This window comes from Giraffa tippelskirchi, chromosome 3, assembly GCF_054371585.1.
Source record: "Giraffa tippelskirchi isolate mGirTip1 chromosome 3, T2T-mGirTip1v1.2.pri, whole genome shotgun sequence".
In the NCBI taxonomy this organism is placed as follows: domain Eukaryota; kingdom Metazoa; phylum Chordata; class Mammalia; order Artiodactyla; family Giraffidae; genus Giraffa; species Giraffa tippelskirchi.
The window spans coordinates 22663622-22683710 of NC_137277.1; the positions used below are offsets into that span (position 1 = coordinate 22663622).

Consider the following 20089-nt stretch of genomic DNA (forward strand, 5'->3'; position numbering starts at 1 on the left):
GATAGGAAACATGTCATAGTCATCTATAGTCCCATCTATTAATAGATAATGTTTGTTAAACAGAATTGAACAGAAATATTTAATATAAAGGGTGCATCAGACAAGTTCAGTTCAGTTCAGTCGCTCAGTTGTGTCCGACTCTTTGCGACCCCATGAACTGCAGCACACCAGGCCTCCCTGTCAATCACCAACTCCCGGAGTCCACCCAAACTCATGTCCATTGAGTTGGTGATGCCATCCAACCATCTCATCCTCTGTTGTCCCCTTCTCCTCCTGCCCTCAATCTTTCCCAGCATCAGGGTCTTTTCAAATGAGTTAGCTCTTCACATCAGGTGGCCAAAGTATTGGAGTTTCAGCTTCAACATCAGTACTTCTAATGAATACCCAGGACTGATCTCCTTTAGGATGGACTGGTTGGATCTCCTTGCATCAGACAAAGATGGCTATAAACAGCCTAATTACCTACAGAACCAACACTGGCCTTATTTCAAGGGTACCAGACTTGCTTTTTATTCCTCAATATGTAGGGCTATTACTCAAGGCTACTCTGAGTGACAAATGGTATCACCAATTCACTTTAAGCAAATAGCCAAAGAGGAAGGAAGCAGATGATAAAAACTTCTGAAGGATTAACACTGTTCTTTACCAAATTCTTGTCCATCTATACTATTAACACCCAGGAGTAAGCGCTGGCAGAAAGGTCAGTCCCCAACTACATCTATGTTTACTCTGAAATTCGATAACTAAGAAAGTCTCAAAAGCAGCTAAAAGAGCAGGTTTGTTTCTCTCCACAAAACAAAGGAGAATTTCCTTAAGAACTCCATGTGTGTAGGAATTTGCCTAGGACCACAAAAGTATTACTAACTACGGCAAAAGCTCTCTGAATATTCCTGTAGGATGTGAGTGATTCTCTAAAATGTTTGCATTTAAAAAAACCTTTACAAATAAAATAAAAAATACCTTTACAATCCTATCTCCTTTAGCTCCTTACCGAGACTGAGTCTGAGACTCTGCTGATAAAAGTATCCCATCACAAAAAAAAAAAAAAAAGTATCCCATCACAAGTTGTTCCTAAGGTACAGACACCAGATGTACATAAACATAAACCTGCATTACTGGGTCTATCTATAACTGTTTAATTAATTAGCTGAAACTAAGGGTGTCAGAAGAGAGGGAGAAAATGCTTAACCTCATATGGTTACTATGTTACCTGTTGTTCAGCAAAATGTTAGAACACTTAATATCCCGATGCAAGAAATTCTTTTTGTGACAGTAATCCAATCCTTCCATTAGCTGTTTCATGAATGACTTGATATGGTCCTCAGAAAAGTGCACCAAACCAGATTCCAGAAGTCCCATTAAGTCATGGTCCATATATTCAAATACAAGGTAAAAGGCTCCTACATAGGATGAAAGAAAAAATTTAGACAAGAGAAAAAGGATGCTGAAATAACAACGCCTTAATTTTTATATAATTTTGGAGTTGACCATAAGCTCTCTAGAAAAAGATGTTTAATTTTATATATGAAGAAACTAAAACTCCAGCAATTGAGTAACTTGCCCATTCTAATAATAAATAACAGAACTACTATTTGAATTAATCTTCTGACCCACAGCCTGGTGCTCTTAGGACTACTTACGTCTTGAAGGGGACAACTGCCCCAATTAGGTTGTATAACTAGTCTTTTATGATCTAAATCAGTTGGCAAATTACAGACTGCTTGGGGCAAATCCCTTCTGTCTACTGCTGTAAATAAAGTTTTATTTGTAACACACAACCATGCCCATCTGTTACACACTGTCTAAGACTACTTTTGTAGAAGTCTTTACAGAAGTGCTAACAGCACTCACATAATAAGCCAGGGGTGCGTTTAGTACAGACTATTAATGAAATTTATAGTATTTAAGAACTGAAAGAAAAATGCATCATCCAATTTAACATCCTAAATTTAAAAATAGGTAAAAGGCTAAGAGAAATGTGAAAGATTTGAAATCCACATTATCTTTACACTTTCAGCATGGCGTATGATAGAGGCAAACTCTGTAACATAAGAAACACTAGACCTAGTTATACTATGATCTACCCAGTCTAAAATTCTTCTCTCAGTAACATAAAGGCAAAGATTCTTAGTCTAGAGGGTAGGCTTCAAGGACTCTGAAATAGCATATAACATTTTAAATGTTTTCTTGAAGAATGAATCCATGAGATATTTTAAAAGGTCCATGACTGTCAAACGGAGAAGGCAATGGCAACCCACTCCAGTACTCTTGCCTGGACAATGCCATGGACGGAGGAGCCTGGTAGGCTGCAGTCCGTGGGGTCGCAAAGAGTCGGACACGACTGAGTGACTTCACTTTCACTTTTCACTTTCATGCATTGGAGAAGGAAATGGCAACCCGCTCCAGTGTTCTTGCCTGGAAAATCCCAGGGACGGTGGAGCCTGGTGGGCTGCTGTCTGTGGGGTCGCGCAGAGTCAGACGCAACTAAAGCGACTTAGCAGCAACAGCAGCAGTGACTGCCAAAAAAGCTAACAACTACTAGATTAAAGAATACCTTAGCTTTAGTTAAGCCCTCCTACAAAAAAGAAAACACTAAAATTGCTAAAGAGGAGTGGATAAAGGATACAAAGGGATAACTCAAGAAAGAGAAAAATAAGTAAAATTCATAGACATGGGAAAAAACTGTAATGCAATCCAAAATAATGGTATCATTCATACTTCACCTATCAGATGACAGTTTTTTAAAAAGATAAATTCAACATTATGGAGGATACAGTGAGATGGGACTCACTGGTGGGACATAAATTATTATGCAATTTATAATTAAATATGAAAATTCCTTTCACCAAATAATTCTATTTCTAGGAAACTATTTGAAGAAATAAATCAAAATGCAAAGATTTATGAAAAGATGCTCAATGCGGTGCTATTACAATCTTTTTTTAAACTGACAACTAATTATTCAACAAGGGCTGGTGAAACTAAATTTGGATTCATTTATCTTCATGCAGAGTCATTAAAACATGTTAATGATACAGGAAATTGCTTATGGCAAGTTATAAAACACTAAATACACCTTGATCTCAGTTATGTTAAAATAAATACAATATCTATGAAGTACCAGAAAGAAATATGCCAAAATGTTAATACTATATAGTGATCTTCTACAGATGGTAGTATACTGGAAGGGAGTGGGAGAGAAGTAATTGCCATTTTCCTTTTCTTATTCATCTATATTTTCATTTCTTCCATAATAGGCATGCATCACACATCCATTCATTCACTTATTTTTTTGTTGATTAAAAAAAAAATTTTATTGTTTGGCCATGCCGCACAGCGTTGTTAGTTTCCCTGACCATGGATTGAATCCGTGCCCACTGCAGTGAAAGCATGGAGTCCTAACCACTGGACTGCCAAGGAAGTCCTCAATTATTTTATGATTTTTTTAAGAAGAAGAATTTGAACAGTATATAGTAAATTACTTATACAGTACAGAATGATATGGATAAAAGCAAGCACTTGTCCAAAAGCAACCGATTAACATTTTCTTATGCATCTTTACTCTGTATTATTTTTATAATCAGAAAAGGTTAAAAAACACACCCAGAAATATACCTAGTATACTTAATTCTATTCTGATCTAACTTTCATAAATTTATCTAAGCAGAATTTCCTTTTCTTTAAAACTACTTCTACCAAACTCAAGAGATACTACTCCCTTAATGCTAATATCTTTGAGGCTCTGTAAAGAAGTCCAACTTAACTTTAACCAATACCCTTCTAATTTTATGTATTTCAATCATATTTTCTCTTAATATCCCAGGCTATATTCACATATGCCATCTCTTTACAGCTGCCCATTTCTAAACCTTCAGATTTATTTTAACAGAAGTTGGCTGGATGTCATATATAGACTACAACAACTTTATTCCCCAAAGACAAGTTACAAATCCAGGAAAACCACAATGTGACCTGAAGAAAATTGTTTTAGAAATACCTGCTTTGGATTCTAAACTGTATGACTACAAATATATGTTTAAAGGAAAAAAAAAGATGCATATAAATAAAGGAGGGCTTCCCAGTAGCTCAGCCTACTGGCTGCAATACAAGAGACCCCGGTTCTGGGTCGGCAAGATCCCCTGGAGAAGGGCTAGGCTACCCACTCCAGTATTCTTGGGCCTCCCTGGTGGCTTCAAATGGTAAAGAATCTGCCTGCAATGTGGGAGACCTGGGTTTGAACCCTGGATTGGGAAGATCCCCTGGAGAAGGGCATGGCACCCATTCCAGTATTCTTGCCTGGAGAATCCCCATGGATACAGTAACCTGGCGGGCTACAGTTCATGGGGTGGCAAAGAGTTGGACATGACTGAGTGACTAAGCACAGCATAAATCAAAGAAGGATGTAAAAATGAGAATAACTATCTAATCTGGGTTTTAACTTTCATTACTATTATTATAATTCGTGAAAAAAAAAAAACCAAAAAGAACACTTCAAAATGTTGCTTGGAGGAGAAACTTACATTTTTTATGTGCTGGCCTTATTAGGTGTTACAGCACTCTAATTGTAATCATTAACAATCATTTCAAAAGTGTAAGCGTACATTGATGAGGAACAGACATTTTATAAAATACGCACTGTCTAGCATAAGAGCAATGTATTAACATCTTAATTTTGATATGAATTAAAGAAGCTGGATTTTTTTAGTACAACCTGTTAAAAAACACAAACATACAAACAAGCTAAGAAAGGGAAATAAAATGTACCAATCTACCATACAGAAACATGATTCTTTGCTAGTAGTACCTTTGTCCTTCTTGAAATCCAGTGCATCCTGCTTATCTGTGACAATTTCCTTCATGTTAACAACACTTCGGTGGATCAGCTGACGAAGGATTTTGATCTCACGAATGGCTGTGATTGGGAAGCCCTCTTTTTCATTGTCCAGTCTCACCTTCTTCAGGGCCACTAGCTCTCCTGTTACAGCAAATTCAAACAGTTTTATCATAATTAGCATTTTCTGGCCACCATTGTGAATCAACCAATATATGCTCTTGCTCTGATAAACTTAGTGCCTACTTTAATGCTACATGCAAGATACTTTTATACTGTTTTTTTAAAAAAATCCCCAGGTTCCCTTTCTTATCTTTGATTTTTAAACGCCTTTAAAATTTTAATTCAATATTCAATTAGGCCTAAAAATTTTGGATTATTAAAATATACCAAAAATTCAACTACTTCATTTTATTTTCAAGAACTAACTCCTTACCAAACAAAGAGCAACTTACAAATTTTATTTTTACCTTTTCTTACATCCCCCAAAACATTTTCAATGGACAACCAGAAGGAAGGTTTTTAGAGGGTAATAATTTTACTATGCTTTTGGAAAATTTTAGTCTATTTTGTAACTTTTGGAGACCAAATTAGAACTCAAAGTTTACTTTTGCTAAATCCACTTAAAACAGCAGTACTGCTAAATTTTTAACCTTCTGACATCTAGAATTTTGGGGCATTATTTACCTGTGTCTTTGTCCTTGGCTTTATATACCTGGCCATAAGTTCCCTCTCCAATAATCCCAATAATGTCAAACTTGTCCACACAGCGTTTTCCCCAGTCACTTTCTGTTTGTCTTCTTTCTCCGTAACGCGGACAACAAATTCTAAAAAAGGCAAAACAAAAAAATTAAACAAACAAAAAAGTTGCTCTAAAAATTTAAGTGTATATATATTTTTTCTGCATCACACAGCTTGTGGAATTTTGTTTCCCAACCAGGGATCAAACCTATGACCTTCAGCGGAAGCTCAGAGTACTAACCATGCCAAGGAATTCCCTAAGAGTATTCAAAGAACAAAACAGAATTCTTTTATGATGATTTCTCTGACTCCTGGGTCTTATCTATCAGTTTCTTAATTAAAAAGGCAGGAATCAAATAATATAAAATAAATAGTAAATAGTCTCTCACAGTGGCTGAGACATTTTTTTTTTTGCTTCAGGAAGACATAAGATCAAATAACAATAGAATTGCTGCTTACTTTCTAACTTTTTATTGGCTTCCTCAACTATAGAATGGGAAAATAATCCCTACATCATAGGGTTACTATAAAAGTAAACTACAAAACTCTGGCAATAATATATGCTCAATAAACGGCAACTGTTTTTCTTACTAAGAAAAGAAGGCTAACAATCAGAAGATCAAACTCAGATTCTACTACATTATGACATGGCAACTCATGTAGTTCAGGGGAAAAAAATCCCGCATCTATTAATTCCCCATTAATATGTACATGGTTGACATCCTCTGAATAAAAGGGTTTTTTTCTTCTTTAATACTCTAAGTAGTATGAACTCAAAAGATACCACAGGATCAATGTTCATGGTAAACTTGAATTTGGGAAATTATTACTTTTTTAAAAAACATGACAAGGTATCTGGGGATGTAGATGAAAGAATTTTATCTGTGAAAATAAAGGAAGATCTACATTAGGCCCAATCCTCTATGATCCTAATGGTGTAGGCTGTGGTCCAAAGGTAGGGATGGATTCTGCCAAAAACTCACTTTGGTCTCTTTTTGTATGGTTGCTGAGGTGGTGTGATTGCCTTTGGTTCTGGAGAGTCTGGGGGAGATGGATCCCCACCAGGGAGCTCTGGAGGGAGAGGGAGGTCTGTGAGTAGGTGACGTGGTCTTTGTTCCTTCTCTTTCTTCACAGGTTTTGAAGGTAGAGCTTCTTTTGGACTAAACAACAGAGAGGGAAAAAAGAAAAAGATCACAATTACTTAAAGAATGTGCAAATAAAACTCAAAGATTGTGATGTCTGGTTATTAAGAGGTTACAAAGATTTTACTTGTAAGGGAAAAGCCCCTGTAATATAACATAAAGAAATGGAGTTTAGTCACAGTTAAAGAGACTCGGATTTTGCAAAAAGAAATGTATAGTATATTTAAAAAAAAAAAAAATCTGGGATATTATTTGTAGAAACTTCAATAAACTCTTTAATGTCCTCCCGAAGATGCTATCTGGATTTTTACTGAGATGAAATAAAATACAGGAAGTTATAATCTTAAAGTTGCAAAGCACCATGGCAACCTGCATAGTCACCAAACCTGCTCTACAGTTTAACCAGCAAAGATTTCAATAATGATGGACAGCCCAACAGTGTAATACTACTATGTTACTAAAGATGTGGAGAGAAACTTGGAAAAAGTAAAGAGCATTTTAGAGTGTCTTGTAAGAAATACAGCTAAGCTGGAAATACAAGTAATGAAAAATTCACTGACTTACTCTACTGGTTGGGAAGAAAAGGCAATCACAGTCAACCACCCAAAATGGATAAATAACCCTCAAACCAAGAATCTAAGGAGAACGAGTTCAAGAGACTATTTCAGAATCATCAAAGCACTGGTGGCTCAACGGTAACGGTAAAGAACCTTCCTGCCAATGCTGAAGACACAGGTTCAATCCCTGGGTTGGGAAGATCCCCTGGAGAAGGAAATGGCAACCCACACCAGTATTCTTGTCTAGGAAATTTCATGGAAAAAAAAGCCTGGTGGGCTACATACAGTTCATGGGGTCACAAGAGTCAGACACGACAATGACTAAACAACAACAACAACAAAGTACTGGCAGCAGAAAGACTCTCCAATAAATTATAATAGTCAGTGGGGGAACAAAAGGGATGGCTTTTCTGAAATAGATTAGAAAATTCAATTTTCAGATCTAATTTTCTAACCACCTCTACTTATGAGTAAAAGAATGATTTTGTGCCATGCATGTCCTCAGAAAAGATAGACAGTATACTAATTCATGTCTAGAAATAAAACCGATAGTCTTTTGTATTCCATCACAGTATCAAAAGATTAAAAAGGATCTGAGAATCCTAACCACAGTAGGAACCTCTTCTACTTTTTCAGCAAGTGGTTATTAAGAGAAAACTTTCATAAATATTTACATAGAACCATAAATACATCTAAGAGATAATACAGCTATCCCTTGCAACTTATCTTTTTAAAGCATACTGCTACCTTCAGCGTGTGAAACACAATCTCAAAAGCTACTACTTCCTATCATTTTTCATCATTTTAATCTCAAAAATCATACAAACTAACAGAATCTAGTTTGTACCGTATTAACCGGAATTGGGGTAGTCAAGGTAGAGCAAAACAATCATCTGAAATTTTCTGTTAAATTACTGATAGTGATGAACACACACCAACTCGCAGTAAGACTTTTCTACCCTGAAACAAAGTGTTACTAGAAAACTCTTGGGTCAGGGTGTCATAGAGATTTTTTTTAAATTTCCTCAATTTTTAAGACATTCAGAAAAGAAAATTCCTAATTTTTCAATTACTATGTCAAAATACTTTTTATAAACTTCAATTCTTGATTCAAAAATAAAGTCCAGCTTGGTTCTGTGTCACTAGAATTAAATTAACTGAATTCTTTCACCATCATTTCATGTAAGTTCAGTCTATATTTTACATTTACATCTTGTTTTCTCCAAAATTTACTTTATGAGTTCAAATATTATTTGCTATTGTGAAAATGTACATTGCTTCTGAAAAATTGTATTTCAGTATGTTATTTCAAGAAAGAATGAGTGTTTGATGGGATATGTACTACCAGTTTAGAGCACACAAGTTAAACAGAGGTTAAATTTTGTTTCAACAAATTCCACATGTTACCAAAAACTTTGCAATAATGATGCATAAAATAAAAATGATAAAATTGCAATGCTTAGCAATATTATGGTCTTTAGCCTTTAGTGTAGGGTACTCACTAAAATAAAGCTCTATATAGTTCTGAGAACATATGGTAGATGCAGAGAGAGCCTAACATAGTGGAAGAAATACTGAACACCTAAGTCATTACTTGAAGATGCAGTACCAGAAAGAACTGATTGACCCTATCATTATCAGTATTTCCTGCTTCGCCATTTATACCAGCAGAAGGGTTCACTCATGGAGACAAGGTTGCATTAACGCCTGTGTATAATTAAAAAAAAAAAAAGTTGTCAAATCCCAGAGTGCTCAAATTTTAGAACATGGATAGTCTCTTGGAATTTATGATGCTGGAATTTATTCTGTAGGTATAATGTAAATGCCTCTTATAAGTCTTTACTGTTAATAAAAATATATATATGAATTTACATATGAACTACACAAAAAGAAAATTAACTTTTTTGGGGCCATGTCACACAGCTTGTAGGTTCTCAATTCCCTGACCAGGGATGGAACTTGTGCCCACAGCAGTGGAAGCTTGGAGTCCTAACCACTGAAAAGTCAGGGAATTCCCCAAAATTAATTTTTGTAATTTTCAAAATTTAAAATAAACTACTTTAAATATCCCCATCCCTGATGGCTCCGTGAATAAAGAATCTGCCGGCAATGCAGCAGACACAGGAGGCATGGGTTCAATCCCTGGGTTGGGAAGATGCCCTGGAGGAAGAAATGGCAACACACACCAGTATTCTTGCTTGGGAAATCCCATGGACAGAGGAGACTGGGTAACTAAACATGCACTTTAAATATGGTCATTTATCTCCTTCCTCTTAAAGCAGGTTGTTTAAAAAGTGATTTATTTTTATAAACTTCTATTAAAATTTGAATGAACACATTAAAAACATTCTATTAGCATTCTAATAGAATAGAAATAGAAAACAAGCATTCTGTTAGCAAAATCCTAAATTCAAACCTTCTACAAGAGTTCAGTACTTTAAAAATACAGCCTTTAAGAATCCTGTAGACTCTACTCAAGTCTGATAAAACTCCAGATGAACCAGGCTATCAAAAAAATAGAGAAGAAAACAAAATCTTAAAAACCCTACATGGTTAACTGAAAATTTAAAGAAGAGCTTACAGATGATTGGACTTCCCAGGTGGCTCAGTGGTAAAGAACCCACCTGCCAATGCAGGAGACATAAGAGATCCAGGTTTGATCACTGGGTCAGAAAGATCCCCTGGAGGAGGGCATGGCAACCCACTCCAGTATTCTTGCCTGGAGAATCCCACAGACAGAGCCACAGACAGAGCCTGGGGGGTGGGTTACAGTCCACAGGGTCGCACAGAGTCGGACACAACTGAAGCAATTTAGCCACATGCATATGGATGATCTCCTTAAAAGAAGCATATCCCCATGAACAGCTATGTTTGTGAAGAATGCATTGTATCAAAGTGGATGTTTGGAAGCCTTTGCTTCTAGAAACCAAGAATTGTAGACTGTGAATCGGAAAGGTTTTTGCAAACACCATTAATTAAATTCACTCTTCCATTTGATACCTGGGTTTATATACTTCTGCTCAATACACACACACACACACACACACACACGTACGTTTGAAAGAGAGGTTAATTCTTTTCCCAAAAGGACAAATCCTCTAATCCAAGCTTTATATCATTCATGTGACAAATAATTTCTTAACTACATGCCCAATTTCATTTCACACAAGCCCTGACCCTGGTTCCTTCAGCAGTTTTACTTATTCAAATAATCAATTTATTTAATGACTGCATTCTATGTTTTATGTTTAAAGTACTATAGGCAATAAAAAGATGTATAAGTCACATTCTCAACATTTAAGCTCCTGCAGTCTCCTATGAGATAAAGTACAGAGGAATAGAAGTTCCATTCACAACTTTCAGATTTCTTCCTAAAAAGTCTTCTTACATAAAATTATTTTTTCGGGACTTCCCTGGCAGTCCAATGGTTAAGATTCAGCGCTTCTTATGCAGGGGGCACAAGTTTGATCCCTGGTTGAGTAACTAGGGTCCCAAATGTCACATGGCCAAAATAAGCTTTTTTTAAATTAATAAACAAATGTTTTTCATGTGAAAGGTGCAGCTGGTACATGGAAAGGGTGGCAGCAAATAAGTAAATGAAGACAAAAACAGAAAAGCCATCTTGAATTTTAAGTTAGTACATAGTGAAAAAATAAAATTGATATTGGAAGAAATCTTCACTTCCATTTTTCTACTTTTAATAAGGACTATTAAAAGAAACAGTTAACTTTTGGAATCAGAATTAATATGTAACAAAAATAATTTTTCTCACTTCTCTCTCACGAGTGTTCTTAAAGACAGCTACACATAATCAAATAAGCACTGAATGATCTTACTTTACCTTCATTTACAATCTGAAAGATAGAAATCTCTATGTGCCTTCTATCAAAATTGTTCCACCTCTGCAAATCTGCACTCTACCCTGACTCATGGTAGATAGGTTCAATGTCTACTTAGTTAGCCAAGTAAACATTTCAAAAGGAAGATTCCTAGCCACACTGATATGATTCTAGCCACTATGTAAACTAATATATAAACAAGGTTCCCATGGAAAGATAGTGGCCTAGGTTCCCTCTGGATGACTTCTTTTTCAACAAAACTACAAAAATATATATTTTGTATCTATGATAAGTATATTGTGTACCTCAAACAAATTTTTCTACATAAATTTCAGGTTCTGTTCTTCTCCTTTGTAGTTCTCAGGATGTGGCAGAATTCATTAACACCTATTAATATTAGAAAGAGCATGTGGAATTTTTCTTTAAAATCATATTTACCACTATATATAGTAACGGAGCCATTCATTTAAATAGTCTCTTTTCCCATCATTTATTGCACTTGCACCTTCTAAAAAAGCACAGAGAGTAGTCTGAAAAAATACAGACCTAAAGGGCTGAAATGTATCAGTATTTAAACTACTGCTGTCACCTGGAAAGTAATGGAAGCTTGGGAATTGGTCAGGGATGCAAGACTGATAATATTTATTTCTGTGCTTACAATGAAAACTTCTTGTATTGAGTGAAACTCATATTCTCTAGAACAAGAGGGCAGAATCTCCATAGAAAAAACAATAACCAGAAGACTGCCATGGTATACGTCACTGCTAAATCAAGTTTGTTTGGTTGTACTTGCCTAGCTAGGCCCGCCAAGAAATTAAACAAATATATTTACTAATGCCTTCCATGAAATCAGATTCATGCTTCAAATCATTTCAGGTCTCAATACTCAGAGGACTCATTAAAATGAGAGCGCTTCTTATCACCACACTGTGAATTTATATTCTAATTAGCAAAGACTCTACATATTGTTCTTTTGCTTCTGAAGGATAATTTTTTTAAAGTATCAAGATGGAAAAAAGTTGATATAAAAGACATTTTGGGGACCACTGAAGATATTAATATTATTATGATTGATATGCTACTGATATTATTCAATAAATGAATGTTTTTAGGGTGATAAAGGTATTGTGATTATATAGGAAAGTGTTCTTGTTAGGAGAGACATGCTAGACTATTCAAAAATGTCACGATATCTATAGCTTAAAAAAATATGGCAAAAAATTAACAACTGGTCAATCTAGGTGAAGAGCATACAGGTATTAATTTTTCTGCAGCTATGTAATACTAAAATTTTCAACATAAAAATTTAAGAAGAAAAAAAATGATTTTTAAAAATTTAAATCAAAATTATTGATACTCTTGTGAGAAAACGATTACTAGACCTCAAACTCTAATTCTCTTTTCCTAATCATGTCATACATAAGGACTTTTTCCACTGAAAACCAAACATCACAGGCATTTCCTATTCATGAAAGCATTCTAAACAGACGTGCATCAGAACAATTTTGACAAAGCCTTGAGAACAAAAACTACATTACACTTAGATCAAGAGGGTTAAAATTTCCCAGTTAACTACAGGACTTACCTATCCATGTCATCATCTCCCAGTAATAAGGGTGGGAGGGGCAGAGGAGGCAACGTTGAAGTTTTTAGGTGTGGAATAGCAGCTGTTACAGATATTTGAGTCTTCATAGAAACCTGTACAGGGGGCTGAGAATTTGCTTGAGAGGACAGAGTAGATGTCCTTGGATGAACAGAGGGGGGCAAAGTTGAAGTACTTGAAGAAAGAATCTGACTAAATGTTGTCTGGGGAGGAGGCAGAGGTGGCTGCTGTGGAATAGCTGGCAGTGGAGGCAAAGGTGGCAAAGGGGGTGTCTGTGGTGGAGGGGTAGTAGTTGGTAAAGGAGGTGGAGAAGTAACTGTGGGAAGAGGTGGAAGGGTCTCCTTTTCAGATGTCTCTGTCTCTTTTGGAGTAACAATCTCCTCTTTCAGTGCTACAGGTTTAGAGTCTCTTGTTCCCTGTACTTTCGTATCTTTAAGAACAGGATGCTTCTCAGAGTTCTCATCCAACTTCACTTTCCCTGTATCTAAAGAATTTTTGACCTCTGTGTTTAGATGTGTTACATTCACCAGTTCAGTATCTGGGGCAGATTTTTCCAATTTTACACCTCTGGGTAACTTTTTAGGCTCCAAGCCTGAATCCTTAGCCTCTACTGAACTGTTCTCTTTTCTAGGTAAAAATATAGGTGAACCCTTGGATTCCTTCCCATCCATTTTTGCTGCTGCAGCAGCTGCTGCTCTTTCCTTCTTTTTCCTACTGAGTTCAGCTCCCAAGCTGGAGTTCAATGGAAGCCTGACAGGTGAGATACTGGAATGTCGACTGCGTGACCCGGATCTCTTCTTTTTACTATGAGAAGATGAGTGTCTTGAATATGCAGGACTTCTACTTCTAGACTTCATTGACTTTCTACTGGAAAAAGAAAAAAAATTTAAATGGATAGACTACAGCAATATGGAAGAAAATAGATTAAACTATGAAGAACTGTAACTAAAAAAACCCAGTTTGAGTACTTAGCAATCTTAAAAACAGATTGTTGTTGTTCAGTCGCTCAGTCTTGTCTGACTCTTGGCGACCCCATGGACTGCAGCACACCAGGCTTCCTTGTCCTTCACTATCTCCCGGAGTTTGCTCAAATTCATGTTCATCGAGTCGGTGATGCTATCTAATCATCTCATCCTCTGCCACCCTCTTCTCCTCCTGCCCTCAATCTTTCCCAGCATCAGAGCCTTTTCCAATGAGCTGGCTCTTCGCATTAGGTGGCCAAAGTATTAGAGTTTCAGCTTTAGCATCAGTCCTTCCTATGAATATTCTGGGTTGATTTCTTTTAGGACTGACTGGTTTGATTGCTTTGCAGTCCATGGCACCCACTCTCAAGAGTCTTCTCCAGCACCACAATTCGAAAGCATCAATTCTTTGGCACTCAGCCTTCTTTATGGTCCAACTCTCACATCCATACATGACTAATGGGAAAACCATACCTTCGACTATACAGACCTTTGTCGGCAAAGTGATGTCTTTGCTTTTTAATATGTTGTCTAAGTTTGTCTTAGCTTTCCTTCCAAGGAGCAAGTGTCTTTTAATTTCACGGCTGCAGTCACCGTTTCCGAAGTGATTTTGGAGCCCAAGAAAATAAAAGCTGTCACTGCTTCCATTTTTTTCCCCTTCTATTTGCCATGAAGTGATGGGAATGGATGGTACCATCAAATAATAATAATAATAATGTATCAATATTGGTTCATTAATTATAACAAATATAAGATATTAATAATAGGGGAAATGAGTTTGAGGATATAAAAGAATTCTTTGTACTAGCTTCACAATTTTTCTATAAATTTAAAAATGTTCTTTACTTTAAAAAATGGATTAGAAGGAAATAAATCCTTCATGGGAACGTATTTCAGTCATAAATTATCCACTACTTATTCAACTGAAAGAAGATGAATGGATATTTTTTCCCATGTTAGAACATATCCATATTCACAATTACTTTTAGAATTTTGGTTTAAATATCTGATAAAGTGAAAACATGATTTTTAAAAGTCATACTTAATGCTACACGTTGTAACTAGCACACTTCACCAAAACCTAAAATTTTAAACAAGAGAGCTATCTAATTGAGAAATCCCAGGAAAAGATTTTGTTCCTGTATCCTCAGTTTATAATTAAGTTGTGCCTATACTAAACAAACTCCCAAGATACAAGACTTAGGATTTACAAACTACATAAACTGGAGAAACTGTCTTGCCAAAATAATTTATTAGATGTTCTTAAAACTATGATGGCTTCTAGTACTTTCAAATATAAAATGATTTCCAATAAACATTTTAGAAATTCATACAGCAAGGTATTATTGCATATTCAACTTATTTTCTCCATTATTAAGAAAGGATTGGAAAGTAAAATCTGGGAATCTAAAAGGCAGATTATTCTAAATTAAAATCCAACCCCCCCCCTTAATTCTTTTTGCTTTTTAATAAAGTCAAATGTGCTACCGGCCTTCTCAGGTAGTGCTAGTGGCAAAGAACTTGCCTGCCAATGCAGGAGACAGAAGAGACGCAAGTTCGACCCTTGGGTCAGGAAGATCCCCTGGAGGAGGGCATGGCAACCCACTCCAGTATTCTTGCCAGGAGAATCCGCATGGACAGAGGAGCCTGGCAGGCTACAATCCATGGGGTCACAAAGAGTCAGACACAACTGAAGGAACTTAGCAGGCACACAATGTGTCAGGTATGACTGGACAAAACATAATTTGCCCAATAGTCTAAAACAAATTGTTCCCATTTCAGATCTTCAATATCTCCCTTTTATGGTTAATCATTGGTAAGACTGATGTGATTCAAAATGTTTCAAAACAAATAGCATATACATGGTAGGGGAAACAACTCACATGATGTTAGTCATGATTTTCTTATACCCATAATGCCTTTTGGAAATTTCCTTCCAAAAGTTAATTAAAATACAAAGTAATCACCGGAATCAAACAACATTTATATGAACATGAGGATACAGGACAATGAAACTAGTTAAACGGATTTACTAAATACCCAGTTACTCTTAAGAAAACTAATACATCTCCTGTAAATAAAGTGGCTAAAACAAGAGGCTTTCTCTGAATTACAGACTGGGTTGAAACTAACATTATCTCAGGAAAACACTAAGTAATGTCAGAAACATGCTCTACAAGACTGAATCTTCCTAAAGAACTCTGCTACAAATCCTTCAACTTTTGAACAGAATCTTACTGTTAATAGGACATTTGGATGGCTATAAGTTACATAAATGTTAAAGTTGAGGTCCAGATCCACTCTTCAAGGAAAAAAGGGGGTAAAAAGGGGACAACAAACAGGTAAATTGTCTTAAATTGTCTTCAAATACAAATGTATTTTTTCTCTGAATTAAGTTAGGTTCCACCCATCTGAAATGAAATTACTACTATTAATCACTACTAATTTGGTAGATGCCAAGATCTTCAAGGTTTCTCTCAAAGCATTTTTAGTCTAAAATGATATCGCTTGTTTAATTCTGACTGTCTCTCTCAAGGAAAAAAAAAATAACCGAGAAGTCCATAAAAGGGATCTATATGTTCCCTACTCTTAAGAAACTGAATGAGGAAAAATATGTACATATGCATATACCGCACACCTACAAACATGTAATGCTCTTTACTAGCCAACTAAAAATGTGCGTGTGACTCCAGGATTATTATTTAGTGTTTATATTTGTGTCCTATAGGATCATGTTGTGTTTTCAATTCTTTCTTGATTTATTTTTACCATTACTGCACTAATTCCAACTGAGTATAGGAAGAGAGAACTTGAGATTTGAATCCAAAAGGAATTATTGCAAAAGCAGCTTGTTTTTACTGAAACTTGTTTTAGCCTCAATGCAATTCTGTATTCTCAAACCCCCTAACAATCAAAATTCTTAAGGAAACTACTCCCTCAAGAAAACAAATATTCTGAGACTATTTCTTAGGCGTCCTTAAAAAAAACTAAGCAATTTTACAAATAGTACACTTAAGATATCTACTTCACTTGTATATAAATTTACTTCTCACTCCTCCAGAAAAAAAAAAGTGAACTCTAGCTAATGGTGTACATGTCAAAGTGTTTTACAGTGAAGTATACTGATGTATGCAACTTACTTTGAGATGAATCAAAACAAATGAAGATGGCTTGATGAAGAGATGGATAGAAACGATAAAATGTATATCAAGTATTAATTGCAGAATCTAGGTGGTACATATTTGAGTCCTGACTACAATAATAAAATGGAGGGGGAAAGCCTAAGGAACTTTATATACTCTGACAGCTAGGAATTCTTGTAGCTTGATGAATTCAAACTAGTTTATGAATAATTATAACTTTAAGTCAGCAAAAATTACTCACATTGACATATAAAAGACATGGCATGGATTTTTTTCAAATTAGCGTAATTTCTCTACTAGTGTTCAACATTTTTCTCACTCACTGATAGAATTTACTGACCAGGCACTGTATCTGGCTATGTACTCATATTTACTAATTAAACCTCGCAACTCTAGAACTATTCTCATTTCACATGCAGAGAAATTAAATTATATGCCAAAGGTTACAAAACAAGATTAGGATTCCACTCAGATGTGACTCCAAAGCCCAAGTTCTCCTTTTGTGGAAAATGATAAGACTACAAAGAGGGAGGTACATACACCTCATCACTTAGGAACAAAACAGTTTTCTGTAGACAATTCACTCCAACAATTAAATTTCAAACTAACATGCCTTTATCACCAAAAATATTACAATGAAGATACTATTAGCATTTTTTAAGAGAAAGATTTTGAATACTGCTGTGGTCACAAGGTAGGTCAATGGTGATGCTTGTAAAGAAAATCAAAGTATCCTTGGAACCAATTTCTGCCAGGTTATACTATAAAAGGGAAGAACAAATCAGCTTAATTCCTACTAGAAACATCAAAGAAGGGAGTCTTTTGTAAGTTAACAAAAAAACTGCCTATTAGGAAATAAACTTACAGGTTTGGAGACACAGTGGACAACACAAATGGTAGATGACCTAGGAAAACAGCCTCAAATAACACAAATGAAATCTCCAATCAGGTCCAATGAAGCCTAAAGCACTAATTCCAAAGTGATTTTTGAAAAGTTAGGACAAAGCAATCGAAATAACTGGTTAAACTCTGGGAACCAGTATCAACTCCATACATTTAGTAAGCAGAAGCCTATGATTTTTCTCACATAGGAGCTTAAAGCTGAAGGTCCCAGTAATGGAAGTACCTACCTTTAGCAGCTTTAGGCATGTGAACTCTCCTCTTCAATTCTGGGTTAAGGGGAGACCAGTCTCACCTACATGATGACTACCCAACAGCAAAGTGTTCTAGACAATGCCAAACACTGGGGGCTTCCACAAAATGTTAATAGGTCTAATCCCCAGTTCCTCATAAGCCACAGTAGGAAAGAACAGACTGTTAGACAAATAGCTCACCTGGGAAGTGGACTTCGGCTCAGAGAGCGCTTGCTCAGAAAAGGGCTGCTGGACCGCCTTCGACCGTAGGGACTGGGTGATCTCCCACTATAAGAGCCACTCCTTTCATAGCTGGAAGAACGTCGCCGGCTATAGGGACTCACAGACCTCTGTCGTCTACTGTAGGGACTGGGTGACCGAGTGCTGGACTGGTAGGCGGAAGGCTCCTTGTAAGGTGGGCTGATTGACTGCCTTCTAGAGGTACTTCCCGGACTCTTCTTGTAGGAGTCGTAATTGCTAGAGGTGTGAGATCTCGGGGGACTAAGGTCATAATCTTGGCCGTAAGAAGCTCCGGAGGGGCTATCATCTTGCTTGGGGCTGTCGGACCACTTCCGGTGGGGACTCCTGGATCTCCGTTTGGGGCTGTCCACGGTTTTGTAACTTTTGGGTGTTTCCCTTTTCCGATGACTTTTACTTCGGTCTTTGTGTCCCGACTTCAACTCACGTTCTTTCCGGGTCTTCTCCTTATGGAGTTTGGATGACCTGGATTCCTTGTTGCTGCTTTTCGAGATCTGTGCCTTCCCGTGGTCATCATTCTCCTCATTTGAACGCTTTGAACTTCCTGATATCCGGTCCTTTGTCGAGCCCGACTTGCTGGAGGTTTCCAGATTTTTTTCTTTCTCTGTCTGTTTAGTTTTTAATAAGTCGCGGGTACGTCGGTGCTGGTGGTGACGGTGTTTATGCAGGCGGTCGCTGCGATCAGTCCCGCGACGTTCATCATTTTCCCTCCGGTCCAGTTTGAAAGCCAGGTCATCAGAAAAGGTATCGGAATCAGAGCTAATGTCATCATATTCCACCAAAGGTTTGATAACTGTGCCCAAAGGTGCTGCTTCGGGTGTCACCAATCCCATGTCTTTGGAGTGCTTGGATTTATGCCGCTTGTGCTTCGACCCCAAACGGTGACGCTCTCTGCTGTTGGAGCTGCCACCTCCCGATGACGGCTGCAAAGTTCCAGAAGCTCCCCCACTCCCGTCCTTCTTGCCCCCATGTCTCTCTGGATTGGGCATTCCCTTTCCCCTGGCCTCAAAAAGGGGAAAAAGTTCCCCAGCACTCCAAAAAGTAACCCCCACCCTCCCCCCCAGCCCCACGCCTACCAAAGCGCCCCTACAAGGGGGTGGGGAGGGAAGGGACTGTAGTCCAGGCTCCTCCTCCCTCCCGTCTCCTCAGCACCCTCCTACATGAGGTGGGGGTGAAGGAGCCAGGAAAGAAATGAGAGTTCCTCAGCAGTGGAGTTGCGAGAAAACAAGTAGCTGCTCGAATCTGTTTCTCCTCCCCACGCCGAGCCAATCCTCAGGCCCAGACGCCAGGGAGGTCGAAGAAGTAGGAAGCCGACGGCCCGGTGCTGTGTGGCCGACTCCGGCTCTGGGGCCCTGTGAGGACTGCGCGGGCCCTTCCCCTACCCGGTAGCCCGCTCGGGGCGGCTTCCTGTCGCTGGGGTCCCGCGGCCTAGAAGCCTCACGCCCCCTTTGTCCCTCGCTCCTGAGGGAGCTCCTTTTCTAGCTTCCGCCTCACCTAAGTACCTCAAACACTCGGCCCCTCACACAGACTCACAGTCACACACTAGGTTAAACCGAAACGGCACTAGGAAGAAGGCGGGGGGAGGGGGCAATCCCAAAAAATACCGCGAGAATCTTCAGTACTATCGCGGTATTTCGTGCTTCCCGTTCACCTCTCGCCGCTGCTAGCTCAAACAACGCGAGAGCAGGTCCCCAGCTAGAGGAGCATTCCGCCAGATTCTCGCGATAAGAAGTGAGCTCGCCATTTGAGCAAAACTTTATTGAAACGAACCAGGGAGGATTTGTTTAATTTGAAACTTTATTGATAACTCATTGAACAAATACATACTCCGCTTCGCCGCAAACTAATGTGTGTGTGTGTGTGTGTGTGTGTGTGTGTGT

The 20089-nt window shown here is 37.6% G+C and overlaps 1 protein-coding gene across 10 annotated transcripts in view; it reads right to left on the reverse strand.

Annotated features, from left to right (window-relative positions):
* The window catches only part of CDK12 (cyclin dependent kinase 12), a 59996-nt gene extending 40222 nt beyond the window's left edge, over positions 1–19774 (reverse strand). For 4 of the 10 annotated variants that reach the window (XR_014080105.1, XR_014080102.1, XM_081582228.1 and 1 more), the window contains exons 1-6: positions 18153–19774; positions 12696–13577; positions 6556–6732; positions 5519–5658; positions 4805–4975; positions 1211–1400 (exon numbers count right to left, since the gene is read on the reverse strand). Coding sequence is in view for 6 of the 10 variants with exons in the window: in XM_081582228.1 (XP_081438354.1) it covers positions 1211–1400; positions 4805–4975; positions 5519–5658; positions 6556–6732; positions 12696–13577; positions 18153–19198 (2606 nt within the window). In the remaining 4 variants the exon portion in view is untranslated. Of the gene's footprint in view, positions 1–1210; positions 1401–4804; positions 4976–5518; positions 5659–6555; positions 6733–12695; positions 13581–18152 lie in introns of all 10 variants that reach the window. The other 6 variants (XR_014080104.1, XR_014080103.1, XM_081582227.1 and 3 more) reach the window with 2 other exon arrangements.
* Positions 19775–20089: the final 315 nt, after the last annotated feature.